At 42.1% G+C, this 20,010-nt stretch overlaps 1 protein-coding gene across 1 annotated transcript; it reads left to right on the top strand.

Annotated features, from left to right (window-relative positions):
• The first annotated feature begins 5,748 nt into the window (after positions 1-5,748).
• PIP4P1 (phosphatidylinositol-4,5-bisphosphate 4-phosphatase 1) lies at positions 5,749-18,763 on the top strand. Its single transcript, XM_088469905.1, has 7 exons — positions 5,749-5,981; positions 12,861-13,051; positions 13,221-13,327; positions 13,513-13,618; positions 15,488-15,540; positions 15,624-15,714; positions 15,817-18,763. Exons 1-7 carry the CDS (start codon positions 5,825-5,827, stop codon positions 15,958-15,960), a joined length of 849 nt encoding a protein of 282 aa, XP_088326031.1. The 5' UTR covers positions 5,749-5,824; the 3' UTR covers positions 15,961-18,763.
• Positions 18,764-20,010: the final 1,247 nt, after the last annotated feature.

Raw genomic sequence — 20,010 nt, 5'->3', positions numbered from 1 at the left:
AGCAACAGTATTAGTGGATCCAAGGGTACATTGGAGGAGATTATTTCTGACATTAAGGTTACCACCATAGACCAAAACTGATGAATTACGAGACAATCCCACAAAATATGGAAAAAGGAACCTTCCATACCGCAGTTACGCCAACATTGATTGGAAGAGTGTGGGTACATGTAATGTAGTTCATCGGGTGTTAAGTACCAGCGGGTATAAACTTTGAAGGCTGTTTCTCTAATACTAACACTAATAGAGGCTTTTGAGATTTGCAGTCGTATGCGGGCACATCCCTCGTCATCTAATTGTTGCCCAAGATCGCGTTCCCATGCTACTTCAAAGTTTTCCTTGGGGGGTTGTTCAGGGGCCAAACTTGATTGGTATAACAGAGAGATCGTGCCTTTACGCCCCACAGAGTATAAGCAAAGGCGTTCAAATTGAGTCGGTTGGCGGAGAGACCTAGGCTGACATTGAGTCTGGATAAAATGAGTAATCTGGAGGTAAGAGTTGTGAAGATTGGAGGGGATATTAGAACGTTCCTGAAGGTCAGTAAATTTGGGGGGGGCAAACTCTCCAGAAAGATGCAAAAAGCATGTTATACCCGACAAGAGCCAAGGCGCAGCCCAGCTTGTAGAGAAACCTGGAGGAAATAGGGGTGTTTCCAGATAGGGGTTAAAGGAGATGGGAATGATGTGAGTGAAAAGCATCTATTAATTGTGTCCCAGATCAATAGAGTAAATTGGATGGAGGTGTGAGTGTAGGCCAAGGCTGGTCTGTGAACCCGTGGCAGCCAGGGAAGAAAGAGTATACCTAAATCCGGGGAGGAAGCATTTTCTATATCTACCCATTTTTTTGTGCCCGGGCAAGAGTACCAGAAGATGATGTGACTCAATTGGGTAGCGTAATAGTAATTTTGCAGTAATGGGAGACTTAAACCACCATTTCTCGTAGGTTTGGACAAAATTCATCGGCTCAATCTTGGTTTTTTACCTCCCCAGATAAATCTCCCAAGCATCGTTTGCAATGACTGTAATACATACATAGGGACTCATACCGGTAGTGTCTGGAACAGATACAATGGTATACAATCGGGAAGCCGGCTGCCTTAATACCGGCAGCCGGCTTCCCGACTGTCATATCCTGGCGAGGGATGAAATGCCGGGCGTCTAGATGTAGACGCCTGACATTTCCCTGACACCGGCGCCCGGCATCCTAATCGAAGGGATGCCGGGCACCGTGAGTGGACAGCCGCAGGGGGGTTAGGTTTAGGGCACCCAGGGGGGACTTAGGGTTAGGCACCCCCCAGGAGGGTTAGGCTAGGCACCCCCGGGGGGGGACTCAGGGATAGGCCCCCCCGGGGGACTTAGGTTTAGGCAGCGGGGAAGGGGGGGGTTAGGCACTTAGAGGGGGGATTAGGGTTAAGCACTTGGGGAGGAGGTTAGGGTTAGGCACCCCTAAGGAGGGTTAGGGGGTTAGTTAGAGAATACTTACCTATCCAAGATCGGGATTTCCAGCGCTGTCGGGCATCCGCTGCCGGGAACTCTGCTGTGGTTGGCCAGGCACTGCCGGGAATCGGTATTTCATATCGATTCCGATACAATAATCTAGGGTGTGCGTTCATTTTGACTGCATTTAGTTTGCCTATCCAGGATATATACAATACTTTCCAGGTCGATATGTCCCACTGCAGTGCCTGAATCAGAGGGGAATAATTTGCTCGATACAAGTGGGTGTACTGTTTGGTAATATATATGCCTAAATAGCGAATCTTCGCTGGACGCCATTGAAATTTATAAGTAGACTCCAAACCAACCCTTATTTGACGTGGGATATGTAAAGCGAGCGCTTCTAATTTTGATTCATTAACCTTATCTCCCGAAATCTCACCGAATTGTTGCACATCCTGGAACAAGGATGGAAGAGATACAGTTGTATTGGTTAATGTGAGAAGCACATCATCGGCAAACAATTATATTTTGTATTGTTTGGGCCCCATGCTTACTCCTGTGCTATTAGGATTTGCTCTAATGTGTGCTGCTAATGGCTCTATACAGAGAGCATAAAGCAGGGGTGAGAGTGGGCAGCCCTGTCAGGTCCCATTTCCCAAACTGAACACGTCCGAACAAATACCATTTAGTTGTGACCAGTGAAAGCGGGCTTTGATAGAGAGATCTAATGGCTTGTAGAAAGCACCCGTTAAATAGAAACTTTTCTAGAGTATAGAATAGAAACGGCCAAGATACTCAATCGAACGCTTTTTCAGCATCAATCACTAAAATCACCGAGGATAACTGAGCATGATTGATACTGTGGATAAGATCTATAGTTCTACGAGTGTTGTCTAGACCTTACTGGTGAGGAATGAAGCCTACTTGATCCGGATCAATTAATACTGGCAGGAGCTCACTGAATCTGTTCGCCAAAAATCTTAGCAAACAACTTGACATCTGTGTTCAGTAGGGAAATGGGTCTGAATTTGGAGCATAAATTGTGGTCTTTGTCTGGCTTAGGGATGACAATAATTTTGGATTTGGTGGATTCCTAATGAAATAGGGAATCGTCCAAAATATTATTGAATAATTTTGTTAGATGAGGGATTAAAACGGTCCCAAAGGATTTGTAATATGACATTGGGAAGCCGTCTGGACCAGGTGCCCTTGAAGGCTTCTGGGACTGAAGAGCCTGAGTGACTTATTCTATCGAAATATTCTGACTAAGGCTAAGCACTGTGTGAGAACTGATAAAGGGGAGATTACATGAGGTGAAATACTCCCTACATTTATCTGCGGAAGTAGAAGAGTCTAAAGGGGGATGTATAATATAATGCTTCATTATATTCTTTGAATGTTTGGTTAATAACTTTGGGGTCATATGTCAGATTAGCCGAGTTGTCTTTCAAAGAAACTATTGCTTGAGCTGCACGTTGTCCACACAAAAGTATGCTGTTCCAGGTGCCAATGTAGGTGCCTGGTGGTGGCAGCGAAGTACCCGCCCACTACTCAGTGGGAGGAGTCAGTAACAGGCGGTTACTGATGGTGAGATGGAATCCCTAGGAGTGGTGAAGTAAACCCACTCAGGTTACTTAGGAACAGGTAACCACCCTCTATGCTGATCAGTGATCAAAATATGTGGTTGCCTAGCGGAGAGAGGTCATCCGGTCACAGTAGTTATAGAAATATACTGCCCAGCGGTGGTGGTATTATAGCACTCCTGTTTGTTACAAGGGAGACACTCAGGAGTACATTCTATCTGTAATGTGTGGCCGCTGCGGCTCTTTCCTGTCTGTATTCTGAATGTTTTCTAGCTACTAGGATGCTGGCTGCTACATGCAGCAGCTCACCTGTTTGGAATACATCGTTACCTGACCTCATCCTGATGACTCCTGTGATTGGTCTGTCTCCCTTTCATTAGGGATTCTGGTCAGTTCCTGCCTACTAGTGATTTTTCCTAGTTCCTGATTCTAGTGAGCTTGTCACATGGTCGCTGTACCCTGTACAGTTCCCAGTCCCCCCGTCTGTTCCTGTGTCCTGTTATCCTGCCATTGTTTACTTGCATCCTGCCTCAGTCCTCTGTGTATAGTCCCTGCCAGTCCTGCTCTTGTGGCCTGCTGGATTCTGGCCTGTATCTGTGTCCTGTGTCTATCCCAGCTCTGTGTCTGTGCCTTGCCAAGACCCTCCAGCTTACCTACTGTGTCCCCTCCGGTATGTGTCCAGTCCCAGTGAGTTCCTGTGGATTCACCCTGCCAGTTCAATCATATCAAGTCCGGGTTCTGCTACAACTCTAGCCTGCATCTTGAGTAGCTGGCCCTGCTACAACTGTATCCTGCATAGCTGTTTCTGCTATACTCCAGCTAAAATTCTGAGTACCTGGCCCTGCTACAACCCTGTTGCTATCCTGCATTACTGGTTCTGTGCACATGCAGCATTTGTGCATGTTGTTGTCTATTGCAGGAAAGTATATTCAGCACAGCTGTGTCTGTAATTACAAGTCTGCAGCTAACTGTTTCCTGTTACCTGGACCAGTACTCAAGTCATAGCTTTGCCACTATGTTATATCTCCTGTTATTACAGACTGCAGTTTGGTCAATCTGTTCATCTAACAAGTCTCCCTGCAGTTGGATATCATTCTGTGAGCACCTTGTCTTGCTTCAGATTCCAGTACACATCAGCACCTGAATGCTCCTACAGTTAACCCTTGCCTTTCTGTGTATCCTACAATCTTCAGTCATCATTCCTTGCCTAGTCTGCCTGCAGTTACTATTGCCTTGTCTAGCTTGCCTGCGTTTTAACGCCACTGCAACGGCAACTCGCACCCCTCGTGGCTAATTTGACCCCAATGATTTTTCATAAATTTCATTACACATTCAAATCGCATCCCAAATAGATAAACCACAACTATTTTGCCATTGCCTTACACTGGTAGAGAAGCTGGGGCCACTTGATTGCATTTGCTCTCCAGGCTAAAAGTTGTCAGCCAGCCAGCTTTTGTATTTTTTTGTTTTACTTGCTTTAAGGTTAATAAATGTGGTTTTGTGAATCAGATTTCCATATATTCTCTTTGTACATCCTAATGAAGGTCACTGATCACTTTAAGAGCGTTAGAATTGAGTTAATTAGGTGCTAATGACGATTTTATAACAGGCGCCCTGAACCTGGGAGTCCCTGAGGTGCGCGTGATGCAGGGTTAAAAAGGGAGTGGAGCCTCGAAGAAAGGGGGCAGAGCCTCATTGTACACCCTTTCACGTCACTATGGGGGCGTACCCTATTCCCAGGCTCCCCCAACACTTTGAATAGATGCTGTGCATAATATTCTTTCTCCTGCTGCTACCCTATGCAGAGCAGCAGTGTGTATTCCCCTCTCGCGCTGGACACTGTGACCCATGGGTGGGGCAACTGGACAGTTTCTGAAAAACGGGACTGTCCTGCTGAATGCGGGACAGTCGGGAGGTATGGTAATAGATATTAATATGTAATATTACCAGTCACAAAAGTTTGTGGAAACCTGATCTAGACAGTAAAACTGAGATGCACCTGCTCTAGGCTTGCCGACTTTATCGTCTGTGCTGCAGGCGGTGTGGCAGCGGCAATGATGGGCAGTGCGGAGTCGTGGTGGCACAATCGTGTCGGTACAGCCCTCCCCCCCCCCCCCCAATATAATGCAGAGATTTCTGGTATTGTAAAGCAGGGGACAGGGCTATGATGACGTGATTCAGCATGAATTGCGTCATCAGACCCCTCCAGAAAGCACTCTTTCGCCAGGTAAGTGTGTGTGCCAACCAGTCCGGGATACTTGCCCTCTGGTGGGAGAGGTGGCAAGCATGACCTGTTCTATAGTGAAGAATCTCAAAATTAGTTTAAAATGGGGAAGTATTGTGTTATCATATTCTTCTAATATACATTTAAAGAGAGATTTATAAAACTTCTAAAGTGAAGATGCCCATAGCAACCATCAACCTATCATTATAGAATGTACCAGATAAATGATAGCTAGGAGCTGATTGCTTACTATTAGCATATTTATTTGCCACCTGTCCTATTTGTAAGGTTTGATGCATTTCCTTTCCCCCTCAACAGTGTATTGCATTCTGCATTGTAAATTGTAGAAGTATCAATAAAGCTCTGTTAAGAAGAAAAAAGAAGCAGCCGGTCAGCTGATTACTTGCAAATGGACTGCACGTGACCAGTCTTTGATGCGCATGCGCCGCCAGGAATCCTCCTCTCCCAGTGTCCTGCGCATGCCTCCTGCGCAGCCGCACTGTGAGGTGCGTCAGCAGACGAGAGAAGCAGCAGCAGAGTCAGTGTGTGTGTGCCGGTGCTAAGTGGGAGAGAGGGACATGGCGGATGGAGAGCGCTCCCCTCTCCTTTCGGATGCCGGGGATGGAGGGGGCATGGGAGCTTCGGTTGGACCCGGGGCCCCCTCGCCGGTTAGTGCACTTCCCTTGGCTCCTCAGTACGGTGGTCCTGGCCCCGCCCCCAGCAACAAGCCGCAAGGTAAGGCCACGCCCACGGAGTTATGTTTATTGGTGAGACCTCGTGGCTCCGCCCTACTCATGAAATATTCAGTAGCTTCTGGGCGGTGGTAGGGCGCAGCGGCCAGCCAAGGGTGGGTGTGGCTTGTGTGGGTAGATTTGATTGGTTGCAGGAGGAAGTGAGGAGAAGGTGATAGTGGCTGGAGTCGTATCAAACCAGGGGCGTGGTAGAATCACTGCATTATACATTTGCATACGTGTATCTCTGACGTGTAATTACATACATGTACTCACTGGTATAGTATCACCACTGCATATTACATACATAAGCTCTCTGCTTGCATATCAAATACCTTACATAAACTATTTGCTGGGGTATAACATACACTTACAGTACTTCTTGGTATACTACATGCAATAATTGTATTTGCATATTAGAATGTCTGTGTTCCTCCCACAGTAGATACATATACATCCTTATAGTGAATAAAGGCCATAAAACTGAGAATGACTAAGATCTAGTAATGTATTTCCCTAAGTGCTTGCACTGACTGCTGATCTTGTCACGTTGTCATTGCATACATATCAAACGTTTTAATATGTTTCAAGTGTGAAGATGATCTGTTGGTTCTTTGACATCACCAATGCAGCAATATTATTGCAGAGTACATGTGGGTTATAAATCACAATACAGGCTGCATGAGTTTACAAAGTGACCTTTATATTAATATCAAAAGGATTATTATTACTGTGAGTGTATGAGAATTAATAATGGTGCAGCAAGCAACTTGAACTGTCTATGGTGTGTTTATGGTTATCTTGTGGATAATAGTATCAACATTGTCAATGGTGTATACCAATTTTATTATTAAATTTTACGGCACCACATAGTGTCCATAGAGTCTATACCGGGAATATTCACAGCAACAGTGAAACTAGACATATGTACGGTAAATGTAAGATGACAGTAACAATGCAGAGCAATAAATAGATGTGGGCAAGGGTTGGGTAACTCGCCGTATCTTGGCGACTGGAGGTGAGTGACAGATAGGGGGAGGAAGTTTAGCACTCTTTGAGCCTATACCCAATGTAAGAGTCAGCTCTGAATGGGATGGGGAATACGAGGGGAGCACTGGTGGCATGGGTAGTGCTAGGGGTTGAACATAAGAAAGGAGATCCCGTGAGAGCTTACGTATTGGAGGAATTTAAGACGCTATACTTTCAGATTACTCAGTTTAAGTACCATTTTGCCCTCTTCTTTAGCTGTTGTAATTTGCATATATTTGTATTGAAATGAACACTAAATACATCATATTGATAATGATAATGATCATTTGACCCACCTTTGTAGTTGAAAACTAGTAAATAGATGTTAGTATAAAAAGGATGTTCTTTTTATGTCTAGTTTAATCTTTATGTAGGACCCTCATATATGAAATAGCTTTATTACCTGATAGCTCATTAAGGGCATATTTACCACCAACCACATATAATATCTGGTTGTGACATGAAAACTGCCTAACTCACAGTTCGGTCATGAAAATTGATTAAAGTAGTGGTACCAGGGCTAAGCTTCCGAAAAAGCTGTGTCCCACTGAGGTGATGGAAGCAAAGTGATAGCTACCGCTTTCATTATGCTTCCGGGTTCAATTGCAGTGAGAGCACTGTGCATGCGCATCTGTCAGTGGGAGCCAGTGGGCATTGATCAGGAGGAACCCTCTCTGGCAATATACCCTACAGTAGCCCATAGGATACTAAGGGTTAATGTCATATTCAACTTGATAAATCCAAAATGAGTAGTCCTCATAGAAACACATGGGGACTGATTTTGCTGACGAAAATGTGGATACTGCTGCCAATATTGAAGTACCTCACTGTTACATCCTTGGGATGCTTAGGGCTCGATCCAATTAGGTGCGATGTGCTGTTGCAATGGCGTTAAAACGCCGGGAACAGCCCGGCACATCGCACCCTTCGCAGCCGGACTCGCCACTGAATTCGCCTGAATTTGCTCGCTGCGAGCACTTTCAGGCGAATTCGGGCGGCCATCAAGCACGGTCACTGTCGCGATGACTCGCACACGCGAGTACATCTCGCCTAATTGGATCGAGCCCTTAGATTGTGTGGAGATTTCCTTTACTTTACTAAACATGCCCCTAAGACTTTATCAGTTGTAGAGCATTATTATATAAATTAGGTAAATGAAACCTCTCTTTTCAGTTTGTTTGATCAAGTCTGGGTTGCTTTGTCCCTGCAGTAACCCACTTTATCTGATTAATAATTTACTCTTCATAGGTAGATGTGAGCCAGCTTAAGGCCACTTGCTGTTGTAGTGCATATCATAAGATTCAGGAAAAGGTACTTAGCGCTCACTACAAGGTCACAGCAGATTTCTAAAAGTGAGGTCCCCACCTCCCTTAGTGGTGTGCAGTTTAGTCAACCTCTGCATATATATACAGTACCAGTCAAAAGTTTGGACACACCTTCTCATTCAATGGTTTTTGTTTATTTAAATTATTTTTAACATAGTAGATTAATACTGAAGACATCAAAACTATGAAGGAACACGTATGGAATTATGTTGTAAACAAAAAAGTGTTAAGCAAATCAAAATACGTTTTATATTTTAGATTCCTCAAAGTAGTCCCCTTTTGCTTTGATGACAGCTTTGCACACTCTTGGCATTCTCTCAGCAAATTCATGAGGTAGTCTCCTGGAATGGTTTTGAATTAACAGGTGTGCCTTGTCAAGAGTCAATCTGTGGAATTGCTTGCCTTCTTAATGTGTTTGAGACCATCAGTTGTGTTTTGCAGAGGTAGGGTTAGTACACAGTGGACTCCACTATTTAACTACTGTTGTAATCCATATTATGGCACCAACCACTCAATTCAGTAAAGAGAAACAGTCAATCATTACTTTAAGACATGAAGGTCAGTCGATACGGAAAATTTCAAGAACTTTGAATGTATCCTCAAGTGCAGTTACAGAAACCATCAAACGCTATGATGAAACTGCTCTCACGAGGAAAGGAAGACAAAGAGAGTTACCTGCTGCAGATAAGTTCATAATAGTTACCAGCCTCAGAAACCGTTTCTTAACAGCACCTCAGATTAGAGACCAGATAAAGTCTTCACAGAGTTCAAGTAGCAGATAAATCTCAACATCAACTGTTCAGAGGAGACTGCGTGAATTAGGCCTTCATGGTCGTATTGCTGCTAAGAGGCCACTACTGAGGATGAACAACAAGAAGAAGAGAATTTTGGGCCAAGAAACACAAGGAATGGACATTAGACCAGTAAAATCTGTACTTTGGTCTGACGAGTCCAAATTTGAGATTTTTGGTTCCAACTGCTGTGTCTTTGTGAGACGCAGAGATGAGCGGATGGTTTCTGAATGTGTGGTTCCCACTGTGAAGCATGGAGGAGGAGGTGTGATGGTGCTTTGCTGGTGACACTGTTTTTGATTTATTCAAAATTCAAGGCACACCTAACCAGCATGGCTACCACAGCATTCTGCAGCGCCAAGCCATCCCATCTGGTTTGCGCTTACTGGGACCATCATTTGTTTTTCAACAAGACAATGACCCCAAACACACCTCCATGTAAGGGCTACTTGACCAAGAAGGAAAGTGATGGAGTGCTGCGTCAGATGACCTGGCCTCCACAATCACCTGACCTAAACCCAATCGAGCTGGTATGGGATGAATTGGACCACATAGTGAAGGAAAAGCAGTCAACAAGTGCTCAGCATCTCTGGGAACTCCTTCAAGACTCTTGGAAAACCATTCCAGGAGACTACCTCACGAAGTTGATGGAGAGAATGTCAAGAGTCTGCACAGCCGTCATCCAAGCAAAAGGGGACTACTTGGAGGAATCTAAAATATAAAACAAATTTTGATTTGTTTAACACTTTTCTGTTTACAACATAATTCCATATGTGTTCTTTCATAGTTTTGATGTCTTCAGTATTAATCTACTATGTTGAAAATAATTTAAATAAACAAAAACCATTGAATGAGAAGGTATGTCCAAACTTTTGACTGGTACTGTATATGTGAATAAGAATGGCAATCAGCAGTAGGCTGTGTATATAAATCCTATATTAGGAGTCACAATGTTCCAGGGTTTATTGCATCTGAACAGAGAGGCTGTGTTTTAGTATTATACGGACCAGGTGAGACGCCACCAAGACTTTTTTCAATAATCGAGACCGACTATAATATAACTGTGTGACGTCATCCGCCGTTATTCACGGCCAGCAGTGGAGGTGAGGGACGCCCACCTACCACTTTTAGAACATCCACCTTGGGACCAATCACCCCAATTATTTATTCCCCAACACCCACCCCAACCCTCGTATTATCTATCACAATCCGCTAACATCCAAAAGGTTCCGTATACTATATATCCCTTTCCTAATCCCCATATGTGAATACTGAGACATGCACATAGAGAACTAAAATAGAGCCTCTCTGTTCAGATGCAATAAACCCTGGAGCATTGTGACTTCTAATAAAGGATTTATATACACAGCCTACTGCTGATTGCCATTCCTTTTCACATATATCTGCAGAGGAATTTATAGAATGGGAAGAGGCTGCGCTGTAACTTAATCAAAATACACAAAGAGTAGGGGCTGCTAAATAAAGTGCAGGCCACCCCATCTTGGCAATATGGTTTTGCTATTTAGACAGCCTTTAATGACTATTGAGGAAACCACCTAACAAAAGAAGGGGTTACAATTACATCTCCCTATCTTGTAACCGAAGTTTAAAGAATCTGTTTTATTTTTGTATGTTTTGTTTTGTCCTCTGTGTCCAATTCAATCCATTTATATCACCATCATATACATCTGCCTGCTAGCACAAGTACACCTGAAAGGTGTTATATAATTTAGCTAAATTGAAGTTGTTACTTCAAATGTCATTATAGCCATAAAAATGTCTTTACTTTCTATGTCCTAACCAATTATAATCTCTGTTTAAATTAATACTGTTTATGAATACAGTATCTTTTATTGAATAAATATTTATATTTACTTGAGTCAGACAATTATTGACCTTATAATATTGTAAAATTTAATTGTGTAACACTAGGGTGAGCGCTGAACAAATTTATCTTTGTCTATATATCTGCAGAGGTTGACTAAACTGCACAGCACTAATATCCTTTTCAGGCGCAGATTCAATAGATTTTGTGTAGTGCATATCATACCTGTGACTAATTATGAGCCTATTTATTACTATGCTTCAAGTGTCTATCATTTTTTAGGTATACATTGAGTTTTATTTAATTAACTATTTGATTATACTTCCTTGACCAGAATATGTATTTAGGTGTGCATTTAAAATATAAAATACATGTATTTTCAAAATGTAATTTAGAAATTTTTTGACAAACAATGTACAATCGCAGTGACAAGCATTCCTGATAATAGATCTCATGGGCTTATTTTCTAAGCCACAGCATCTTCTGCAGTTTTGGCTGCTGGGGTGCAGTTACGTGCAAGTCCATTGCATCACCATTTGTAGCTGCATAACTGGTTGGTAACGGCACGTTTGCAAGTAGACCAAGTTCAGAGAGTGAGTGTTGACGGAATTTTGGGCTATGCAGAGTTGTTGTATAGTTAAGCCTGTTTACAGATAAATCTCTTGCACCAGTGATATGGGCTGGTGCCACACGCGCACACAGGGGGGGTTTCTGAGTACCTAGAAACCCCCCCTGCTAGCTGCTCCATCGCCGCGCAGCTGAACTTTTATTTTTTTTAGTAAAGAGAGTCTCCTCACTCTTCTGCCGAAGCTCGGGCAACTGTGCCTGCTGTTATAGTGGGCTGGCTGTAGGGGGAGCTGCATCGGCAGTACGCAGCCCTCCCAGGCAGTTCACGTGAGAGCACCAGCATTGTGAGAGGCTGAGAGTTGCTGCCGGCATTCTCTCCTGGAGCAGCACCGCAGGTCTGTGTATCGGCAGGGCGGCAGGGTGTATCTTTAATAAATGATGCTAGAGCTGTATTTATTTGTGTTTTGAAGTGAGAGGTTTTGTGTGTGTATGTGTCAATGTTTGTGTCAGTGTAGTCTCTCTGTTTGTATGTCAATGTTTGTCAGTGTGTGTGTGTCTGCGTAGACTGCGTGTGTCTCAATGTTTGTGTCAGTGTGTGTGTCTGTGTAGTCTGTCAGTGTGTGTTTGTGTAGTCAGTGTGTTTGTGTAGTCTTTGTTGGTGTGTGTGTCTGTGCCAGTGAGCGTGTCTGTTTCCAATGGTTGACTCGGTGTTATCTTTTTATTTCTTGGAGGGGCTGAAAAGCCCCACATGGGATTTTCTCTGTAATTGAACTAAACCAAACTTTATTCAATTCATCCTGAGTGCTGGACTATGCAACAGTAATATATATATATATTCAGTCAGATACAGGCAGCACTCCTCGGGTACTCAATAATCCAAGCTCGTTAATCTATTACTGTGAAACATTTAAAATGCATTTTACTTCATTAAAGCATTGACGAAATATGTAATAAATGTATCTGAAATTTTGCACAGTAATGTATTAGCAATCTTGGATTATTGAGTACCCAAGGAGTCGTACCTGTATGTGTTTCGATTTTTTTTGTCATTGGTTTGGAAACTCCCCTTTCAAAATCCTGCGTTTGCCACTGGGTGCAGTACTGATAATGATTATGGTTATACAGGTGTGCCTTTTTATAAATCATGACAGTATTTTACATCCTTGCAGCAGTGAAAGCTTAAATACTATCAATATAGATAGATGAAAGTTTAAATACTAACAATCAATATAGATAGAGGAACTACTGCTATCATGATAGTAGGATTGCTAGTTAGAGAAAAGTAATTCTATAAATAATATTGTTTCCTGTTAAATAGTTTTTCTGTTTTTGCGTTTCATTTCCAGCATTTTCCGTGTTTCCAGTAGATCATGGCTCCGTGTTGCCCAGTGAGGACCCTCCACCATACTCCCCATTGACAAGTCCTGAAAGCGGCTCTGCCCCCATGATAACATGTAGGGTCTGCCAGTCACTCATCAACGTTGAAGGAAAGATGCACCAACATGTGGTGAAGTGTGGGGTCTGCAACGAGGCCACGGTATGAAATCCAAACTTTTTGAATCGGTTACATTTCAGCAAATAGAGTAATTTTTCTTTGAGGTATTGATTTGAAAATACAAGAATGATACAGCATCACATTGTTTTGAGGAAGAGGATGGCAGTTATTCCAATGATCCTTCAATAACGATTGTTTCTTAATCCCGTAGCCCATAAAAAATGCTCCCCAAGGAAAGAAGTATGTGCGCTGTCCCTGCAACTGCTTGCTGATCTGTAAAGTTACCTCTCAGCGGATAGCCTGTCCCAGACCTTACTGGTAAGAGGGGAAGAGTGACTGAGCGTTGGCCAGGAATACAGATGGAATTTTCTGTATAAATATACAGGGCTAATTACATGTGGGGATTGGGCGCAAATCCTATTTGTTTACTAGACCGACTATAATTAAGAAAGGATCTTCAACTTGAAATCGATGATTTAATAACAGGTCTCTGTTTTTACCAGTAAACGAATCATTAACTTGGGTCCAGTACATGCTGGGCCCCTCAGCCCAGAACCACAGCCTGTTGGAGTCAGAGTCAACTGCGGACACTGCAAGAACAATTTTCTGGTACAGTATATAGCAGCACATACATTGTTTTTGCCTATATAATGTGTTTTTTTTGTTATATCCCCATTGAGTATAATTTTATGGAACAAAGTAATCTATTTTCCAGTGTATGCAAGTATAATAGATGCTCAGTATTTGTTTCGATGTGTATTGAGCATATCTGTACTAATATTATAAGAACATTGTGTCTGTCTGAGTGTCTGTTTGTTCCAAGTTGCAGCAAAAACTACTGAACCAATTTTTATTTTGTAGTGGAAACTCCTAGAAATAATCTGCACTTTGTTTCATCTCGATCCATCAAGTTAAAGCACTGCAGTAACAAAAACAAAATGTATTGACATCCTCAATGTAAGAGCTAGGTGTGGCACCATGCGCATGGCCAGTAAGGGGCGGAAGGAGAGGTGCTTTTGGCTCGCGCTCACTCAGGGCTGTCTTAACAGCAGTGTGGGCCCTGGGCAAAGCAATTCACTGGGGCCCCTACCCAGCCATTCACGGGAAAAAAATGTAAATGGTCAATAAAATTAAACCCTCCTGCATATGCAGAGACACTCTGTCTGACTGGTCTAAAGCCGGCGGATGAAGTGAAACTGCGACAGGATACAGTGCACCGGCGGCTGGCTTATAAAAATATCACAAATTTACCAACTGACCATGGCTGCAGGGGGGCGGGTTGGTGGGCCCCTACAAGCTTCGGGCCCTTGGGCAACTGCCCAACAAGCCCAATGGAAGAGATGGCCCTGCGCTCACTTGAATAGGGTAGGCTATATAGCAGTCTGTGCACAGGGCACACAGTGACATTGGCGTGAGTGGTGGGTGAAGGTGCTGCTGCCGCCAATCTGTTAAGCGCTGCTGGTCATGTGGGCCACTCCTGCGACAGGCGACGTATGCAAAGCAATACAACTATAACACCTCAAATTAAAAAAAATGTTGGTAGAAGCGATTTCATTGTGGGTCTAAGCGACGGGCAACATCTAGTATGTCCATATATTTCTAGGAAAATTTAGTAGTAGTAGTCTTTAAAGGGCGCCACAAAGGGTACAAGCATAACACCAAATATAGAGCATAAAATTATAATACAATTAAAGCAGACTATAAAAGGGTGCAAACCCAAATAAACATGTTAGACATTTTAATAAGCATTTTGTGTATATAGTCATCATAACCACAAAATCTGCTCTGGCTGAACCCTAGTTGATGGGTTGAGGGGGGAGGAGATAATGCAATAAGTAGAGAAAGAGATGATGACGAAAGAGACCTATACAATCTATAGGGGAGGGACAGACATGGGTGACACGGACAGGTGCATTCTGAATACATACTGATTGCAAAAGTAATGCTAATGCGACTATAGGCATGTTCTAATGCGTACACTTCGCACCACACACACTTTTTCCATAGAAGAGTATCTTTCATGATTATCAGCGGCGCTTACATGCACAGTTAGGTGTGGTAAATTAGTCTGAATTTGGCGTCAGCAATGCGTATACACACCCACACAGCACTTATCTTGTTTGCGTTCACGTTTTTACCTCCCAGGAACACCAATTAGCGGCTGCAGAAATACATACCCCATTGAATAGTGGGTATGTTAGCAAAGTTGCATATGCAACCTTGGAAGCATGCACAGTATGCGAAAAATCGTTTTATGTGACTCCGAATTAAACCCAAAGTGTATATTTGATACATTGATTTGTACAATTAGATTTTGTAATAGGCATCATAGTCTGCACTGATACTATTGCAGATAAAGCAGTGTGCTAATACTGCATCTTGTGTTCCTAAGTATGCGTCTGCTCCTAATTGTATGCACTTTGATGTGTTACACTTGGCATTATGGCAGCTTATTTTTATCCACTCTTGCTTTCTCAGTGGACAGATTTTTCAGACCGGACGCTGGCACGCTGCCCACACTGCCGGAAAGTGTAAGTGTCAGAGTAAAATGTTGGCACACGGGTGGAGGGGTTTCCTGGAATGGTGTCATTCTCACTGTTTATTCCTCATTCAGCTCCTCCATTGGACAGAGATACCCACGAAAGAGATGCGCTTGCTGCTTTGCAATGGCATTCTGCTTTGCTTTGGCTGCAGCTGGACTTGTGGTCAGTATCTCCTTGCTTATACTCCTAAAGCAAAATGAAAAAGCCTACAAAATAAATGTATTTATATCATGCTTACACAATGGCCTTTCTTCTGTTTTTCAGTTTGGCACATGGACATTGGCACGGAAATATGGTGGGATCTACTCTACATGGGTATTGTTGCTGCTGCTGGTACTGATTTGTGTGGGTCGTGCCATTTACTGGGCATGTATGCGAGTCAGTCAACCCATCCAGAGCTTCTCATGAGCCGATCTAGACCTGCCTCCTTCAGCTCCCCCTTGGTTGCCAGAACGGCAAGTAACTTTTTGAGGGCACAGAATGGAGTCATTGTAATGGCTATTGACCATCAGAAGGAATCCTCGCTGCCTTATGATGCAGTACTGAATATGACTCCACTATTTTTAAACCTCCTGATATGTTAACCGATGCCCATGATTAACCTCTTCACTGCCAGGGACTGCAATATCATTGCAGGACCCTGTAGTTGCAAAGAGGTTAATTGTTTTTGAATCAACCTATATACTTTTAAGAGGGCCGTAGGGATACTATAGGGACAGGTTGGCGGGGCTGCGAGTTATGTTTCTTGTAGCCATGCAGGGTAATGTTTACATTCAGACTGAGTAGAAGATTTGGATATATGTTTTTTTTTTTTTGTATCCAGGGTAATCGTACAAAAAGTGATTACATATTTAATGATTACTATGTAGCCAGAATGATGAGCCTGCCTTGTGAGGATATTTCTCCACATGTGTGTCGGATCCTTGTTTGTTGCACTTTAGAACCTTTTATTTTCTGGAGGATAGAAGGGGGGATCTCAAAGGACTTACTTAAAGCCCTATACCTGACAAACATCATTTCTCCTTCAGCCTTTGCAGAGAAGCCTTTAGAACACTATATCATTCACTATGAAAAGGACTAGTAGGCCGGTCTGGCAGTGACACCTCAAGTAACACATCAAGGCACAGCTGCCATATTCACTTGTCCTCTTCATCTCAACTTGTGACATTAAGTATTATGTAAGAAATACACTTGCCCATTATTATTGTAGCGAGTCTTAGTCCATTCCATACCTTCACATGATCCCTAGAGGCAGACAGTAGTCAGGAAAATAGAGGCAAAGACTCTGCTGTCTCTTCTGATAGTGTCACTCAAATTACTTGCCACATCATTCATGTCTGACCCTTTTCTGAACATTAGGCCAACATTTTAGAACACTGAAATTTTAACATTTTGTAACCTTTTGATTGTTCCAAAGTGAAGAAAGCCTCAAGGCTAGAAATGTTATGTTGCTACCTCTAGGACACTACACAAAGTCACAAGAAGGCACTATTGGATTTGGTGCTTCAGAAATATCCTCCAGTGTAAGGAGGGAATTATTCTTATTGTAAAGGATGAAATACCCTGAAATGGTAGTTGTATGGATAGTCTATAATGTAAGTGTAACTTAGGAGGACGAAATCTATTGTGATGTCTGTAGGGTCCAATCAGTTCTCATGTTTGTGCAGCTGAGTTGTAAATAATTTTTATTTTCTTTCTGTTGCTGCTGTGCTTCCTGCTAATTTTATTTCATTTACAAATATTGTTTTGTTTTTCTTTTTTATTTGGTCTTTGTTTATTTCCAATTTTTTTTTAATTTTTAGTGGGGGGAGGGGGGGCAGAACATAAAGAGAGATGCCAATTATTTTAATACATGTTTTGTAGCAATTGTCTTGCTAATTAAGGATGTCCTAACAATCATTGGGAGAAAGAAGCTGCTGACTTTTTTTATTTTTTACACATGTTGGTGTTTTATGCTACTGAAACATAAGCAGTTGTCAGGCAACAATCACCCAGTGCTGAGATTTACACTGCCTGGGACTGCGGCTAGGACACTGACATAGAAATCACAAGTCTCTATAAACCAAGGCCATACAAAATGCAAGTGCTGAGTGTGAACAATGAGTGGATTATGGAGCGCACTATATGTGTCCATGGTCCATCCTCTGATACACTGGGTGTATTGTATAGCCATAGATGTTAAGTGCATCCCATCTCCTGGGAGGAATGAAAATGTGTATGTAGCCTATGTTAGATGGCTATATGCAATATATTGATAGAAAATAGCACCTAGTGGCTGTGAGGATAAACTCCACCCCTAGATTACCAAAACCGTAGTCATGAAATTTGTACACAGGAGTACTCATTCTATTCGGCTACATTCCAGAGTAAATATAAATATATATATAACCTACGCCGAGTCCTGCAGAGTATCGTAACTCTAAATAAGCCATATAAAACACATTTTTTTGTGTTATTTGTAAAACGGAAATGATTACGTAGTCATAGATTATCAAGGATTGCTTTCAAAATATGTTAAATCTTCTAAAATATTAGTAATAAAATAAAACTTGTGTGGGTAATGGATTGGCTATTCCTATCAATCACCAGGCATTCCTACAGAAGGCTGATATGTAATTTCACATATAAATGTAGAGTAACATGATTGGTCCATTTCTGGCCAGCTTTACAAAGAGTGCTTCGTATTCCCCCTTTTTGCAACATGTAAATAATGTAGTTTCCTGTGCGAGCAATACTTTATAAGAGGAATGTGTCATGTAAGTTGCATGAACCTAGTCATTAGTTGATGCTTCAATTGAGCTGGGTTCACAATTTCCAGTTTATTTGCAAATTCCGTTTTGGTTTTTTATAATGTTTCCCCATTTTATTGGACGGTGCAGCTGGCTTGGTATGCACTCTCTCTTATGTACATGTAGGGTTACCATGATGTGACTCAGTGTCTTATTCTTTTTTTTTTTTTTTAAAAGGTTTATAATTGCGTAAAATACCTGCTGGAAAGGATATGTGTTTTAATGAGCTATGTTCGCCTTTGAGTATGTACTGACTGTCCATATATTTTGCTCAATTAAGACTATATGTACTGTATAATTTTGTTAGGTTTTATTCCTATGCCACTTCATCATTGCTATAACAAATCAGACTTATGTAATGATTAGCAGCACTTCTATATTGAGATTCTTCCCAAAATAAAAATGTATAAATTTACATGAAATGTCCATATTTTCTTTATGCTCGATAAGTTTGTTTATTGTGTATTGTATTAAATGGAATCCTGCTGATAGTCCTCAGTCATCTTTAAAAACATTTATTAAAAAAAAAAGTTGGTAATGTTACAATGCTGTAGAAGTGTTGCAAAATACAGACACATACAAAATACTCTGCTCCTGTAACATTAACAAATGACAAATAACTATTACTGCTAGAGAGTTTACTTGTGCAACAACTTGGCTGAAGCTTTAAGTCGTAGAATCTTGCTATATTGGCCCGTATTCAATTAGCCGCGAAAAGTCAGAATCCGTGAAAAAGTATCGCTGATTGCTACTTTTCGCCAGGCGTAAACTTATCTCTGTATTCAATTGCAAACACTTTTTGCGCACGCAAAAACACAATGCAATGTAATAGGCGAAAAAGATTCGCCTATGAATAGGTGGAGAAAGAAAAGTGCAAAATCGCTATTTTAGGGTGCAAAGGTGGGGAAACCACTCAGCACCCTTGGACAACCACCCAAAGGATAACTGCGTCAAACGCCTAAAAAAAATTGAGGAACACCCCAAAAAACACTTTGAAAATGGGGGTGAAAAACTGCAAAGTGGGGGTACAAACTTAAACTAGCCAAATAGACTTTAGGGGGGCCAGCAAGTAGGGGTGAGGTTTTTTTTTGATTGCAGGTGCTTGCTTCAGGTGTGTTTTTAAAAAAAATTTTAAACTTTACTTTAGCGACTTTAAACCTTGCTTGCACCCATTTTCAAGTACCCCAAATTTGATAGGACTACTTAGTTTCACCATAAAAAAACAGCTTAATGCTATTCTGTACCACTTGTGCAAAGGCGCTAATTAGAAGAAACTGATACACCTTAAGTACCCCAAATAGCTTTATTAGGGCTATTCGGGGGCATGTACATTGATCCCCAATGTTAGTGCATCTTTTAGGGGGTGTCAGGCTGATTTCCCCAATTCGAACAGCACTTTTCCATTATATGGGGGCACTACTATATGATTTTCTTCCTTTCAAATCAAGGGGGTAACGTCGGCGTATCTAAATATATTTTGGGGTAAAAGGTAAAGTTCCCTGACCCCTGGTTCCCCCCCCCCCCAGCAAAAAGCAGCTGCTCGCATTATAGAAACAGACTTATTTATTTTTTCACATGGCATGTCTGTACATTTCTTGCATGTTCTTTATGCTGTCTCAACATTAACCAGTATAACTGGTTTAGTATTTCCCATTAGTCTATGTACCTA

Source organism: Taudactylus pleione, unplaced genomic scaffold, assembly GCF_031769625.1.
Source record: "Taudactylus pleione unplaced genomic scaffold, aTauple2 ptg000095l, whole genome shotgun sequence".
Lineage (NCBI taxonomy): Eukaryota > Metazoa > Chordata > Amphibia > Anura > Myobatrachidae > Taudactylus > Taudactylus pleione.
Note: the sequence above shows the minus strand (reverse complement) of the source record. Positions and strands in the feature narration are given on the sequence as shown.

Coding starts and splice junctions, on each gene's coding strand:
- PIP4P1 (XM_088469905.1), top strand. CDS start 5,825: ATGGCGGATGGAGAGCGCTCCCCTCTCCTTTCGGATGCCGGGGATGGA. Junction 13,052..13,220: donor GGGTCTGCAACGAGGCCACG/GTATGAAATCCA, acceptor TTAATCCCGTAG/CCCATAAAAAATGCTCCCCA. Junction 13,619..15,487: donor ACTGCAAGAACAATTTTCTG/GTACAGTATATA, acceptor TTGCTTTCTCAG/TGGACAGATTTTTCAGACCG.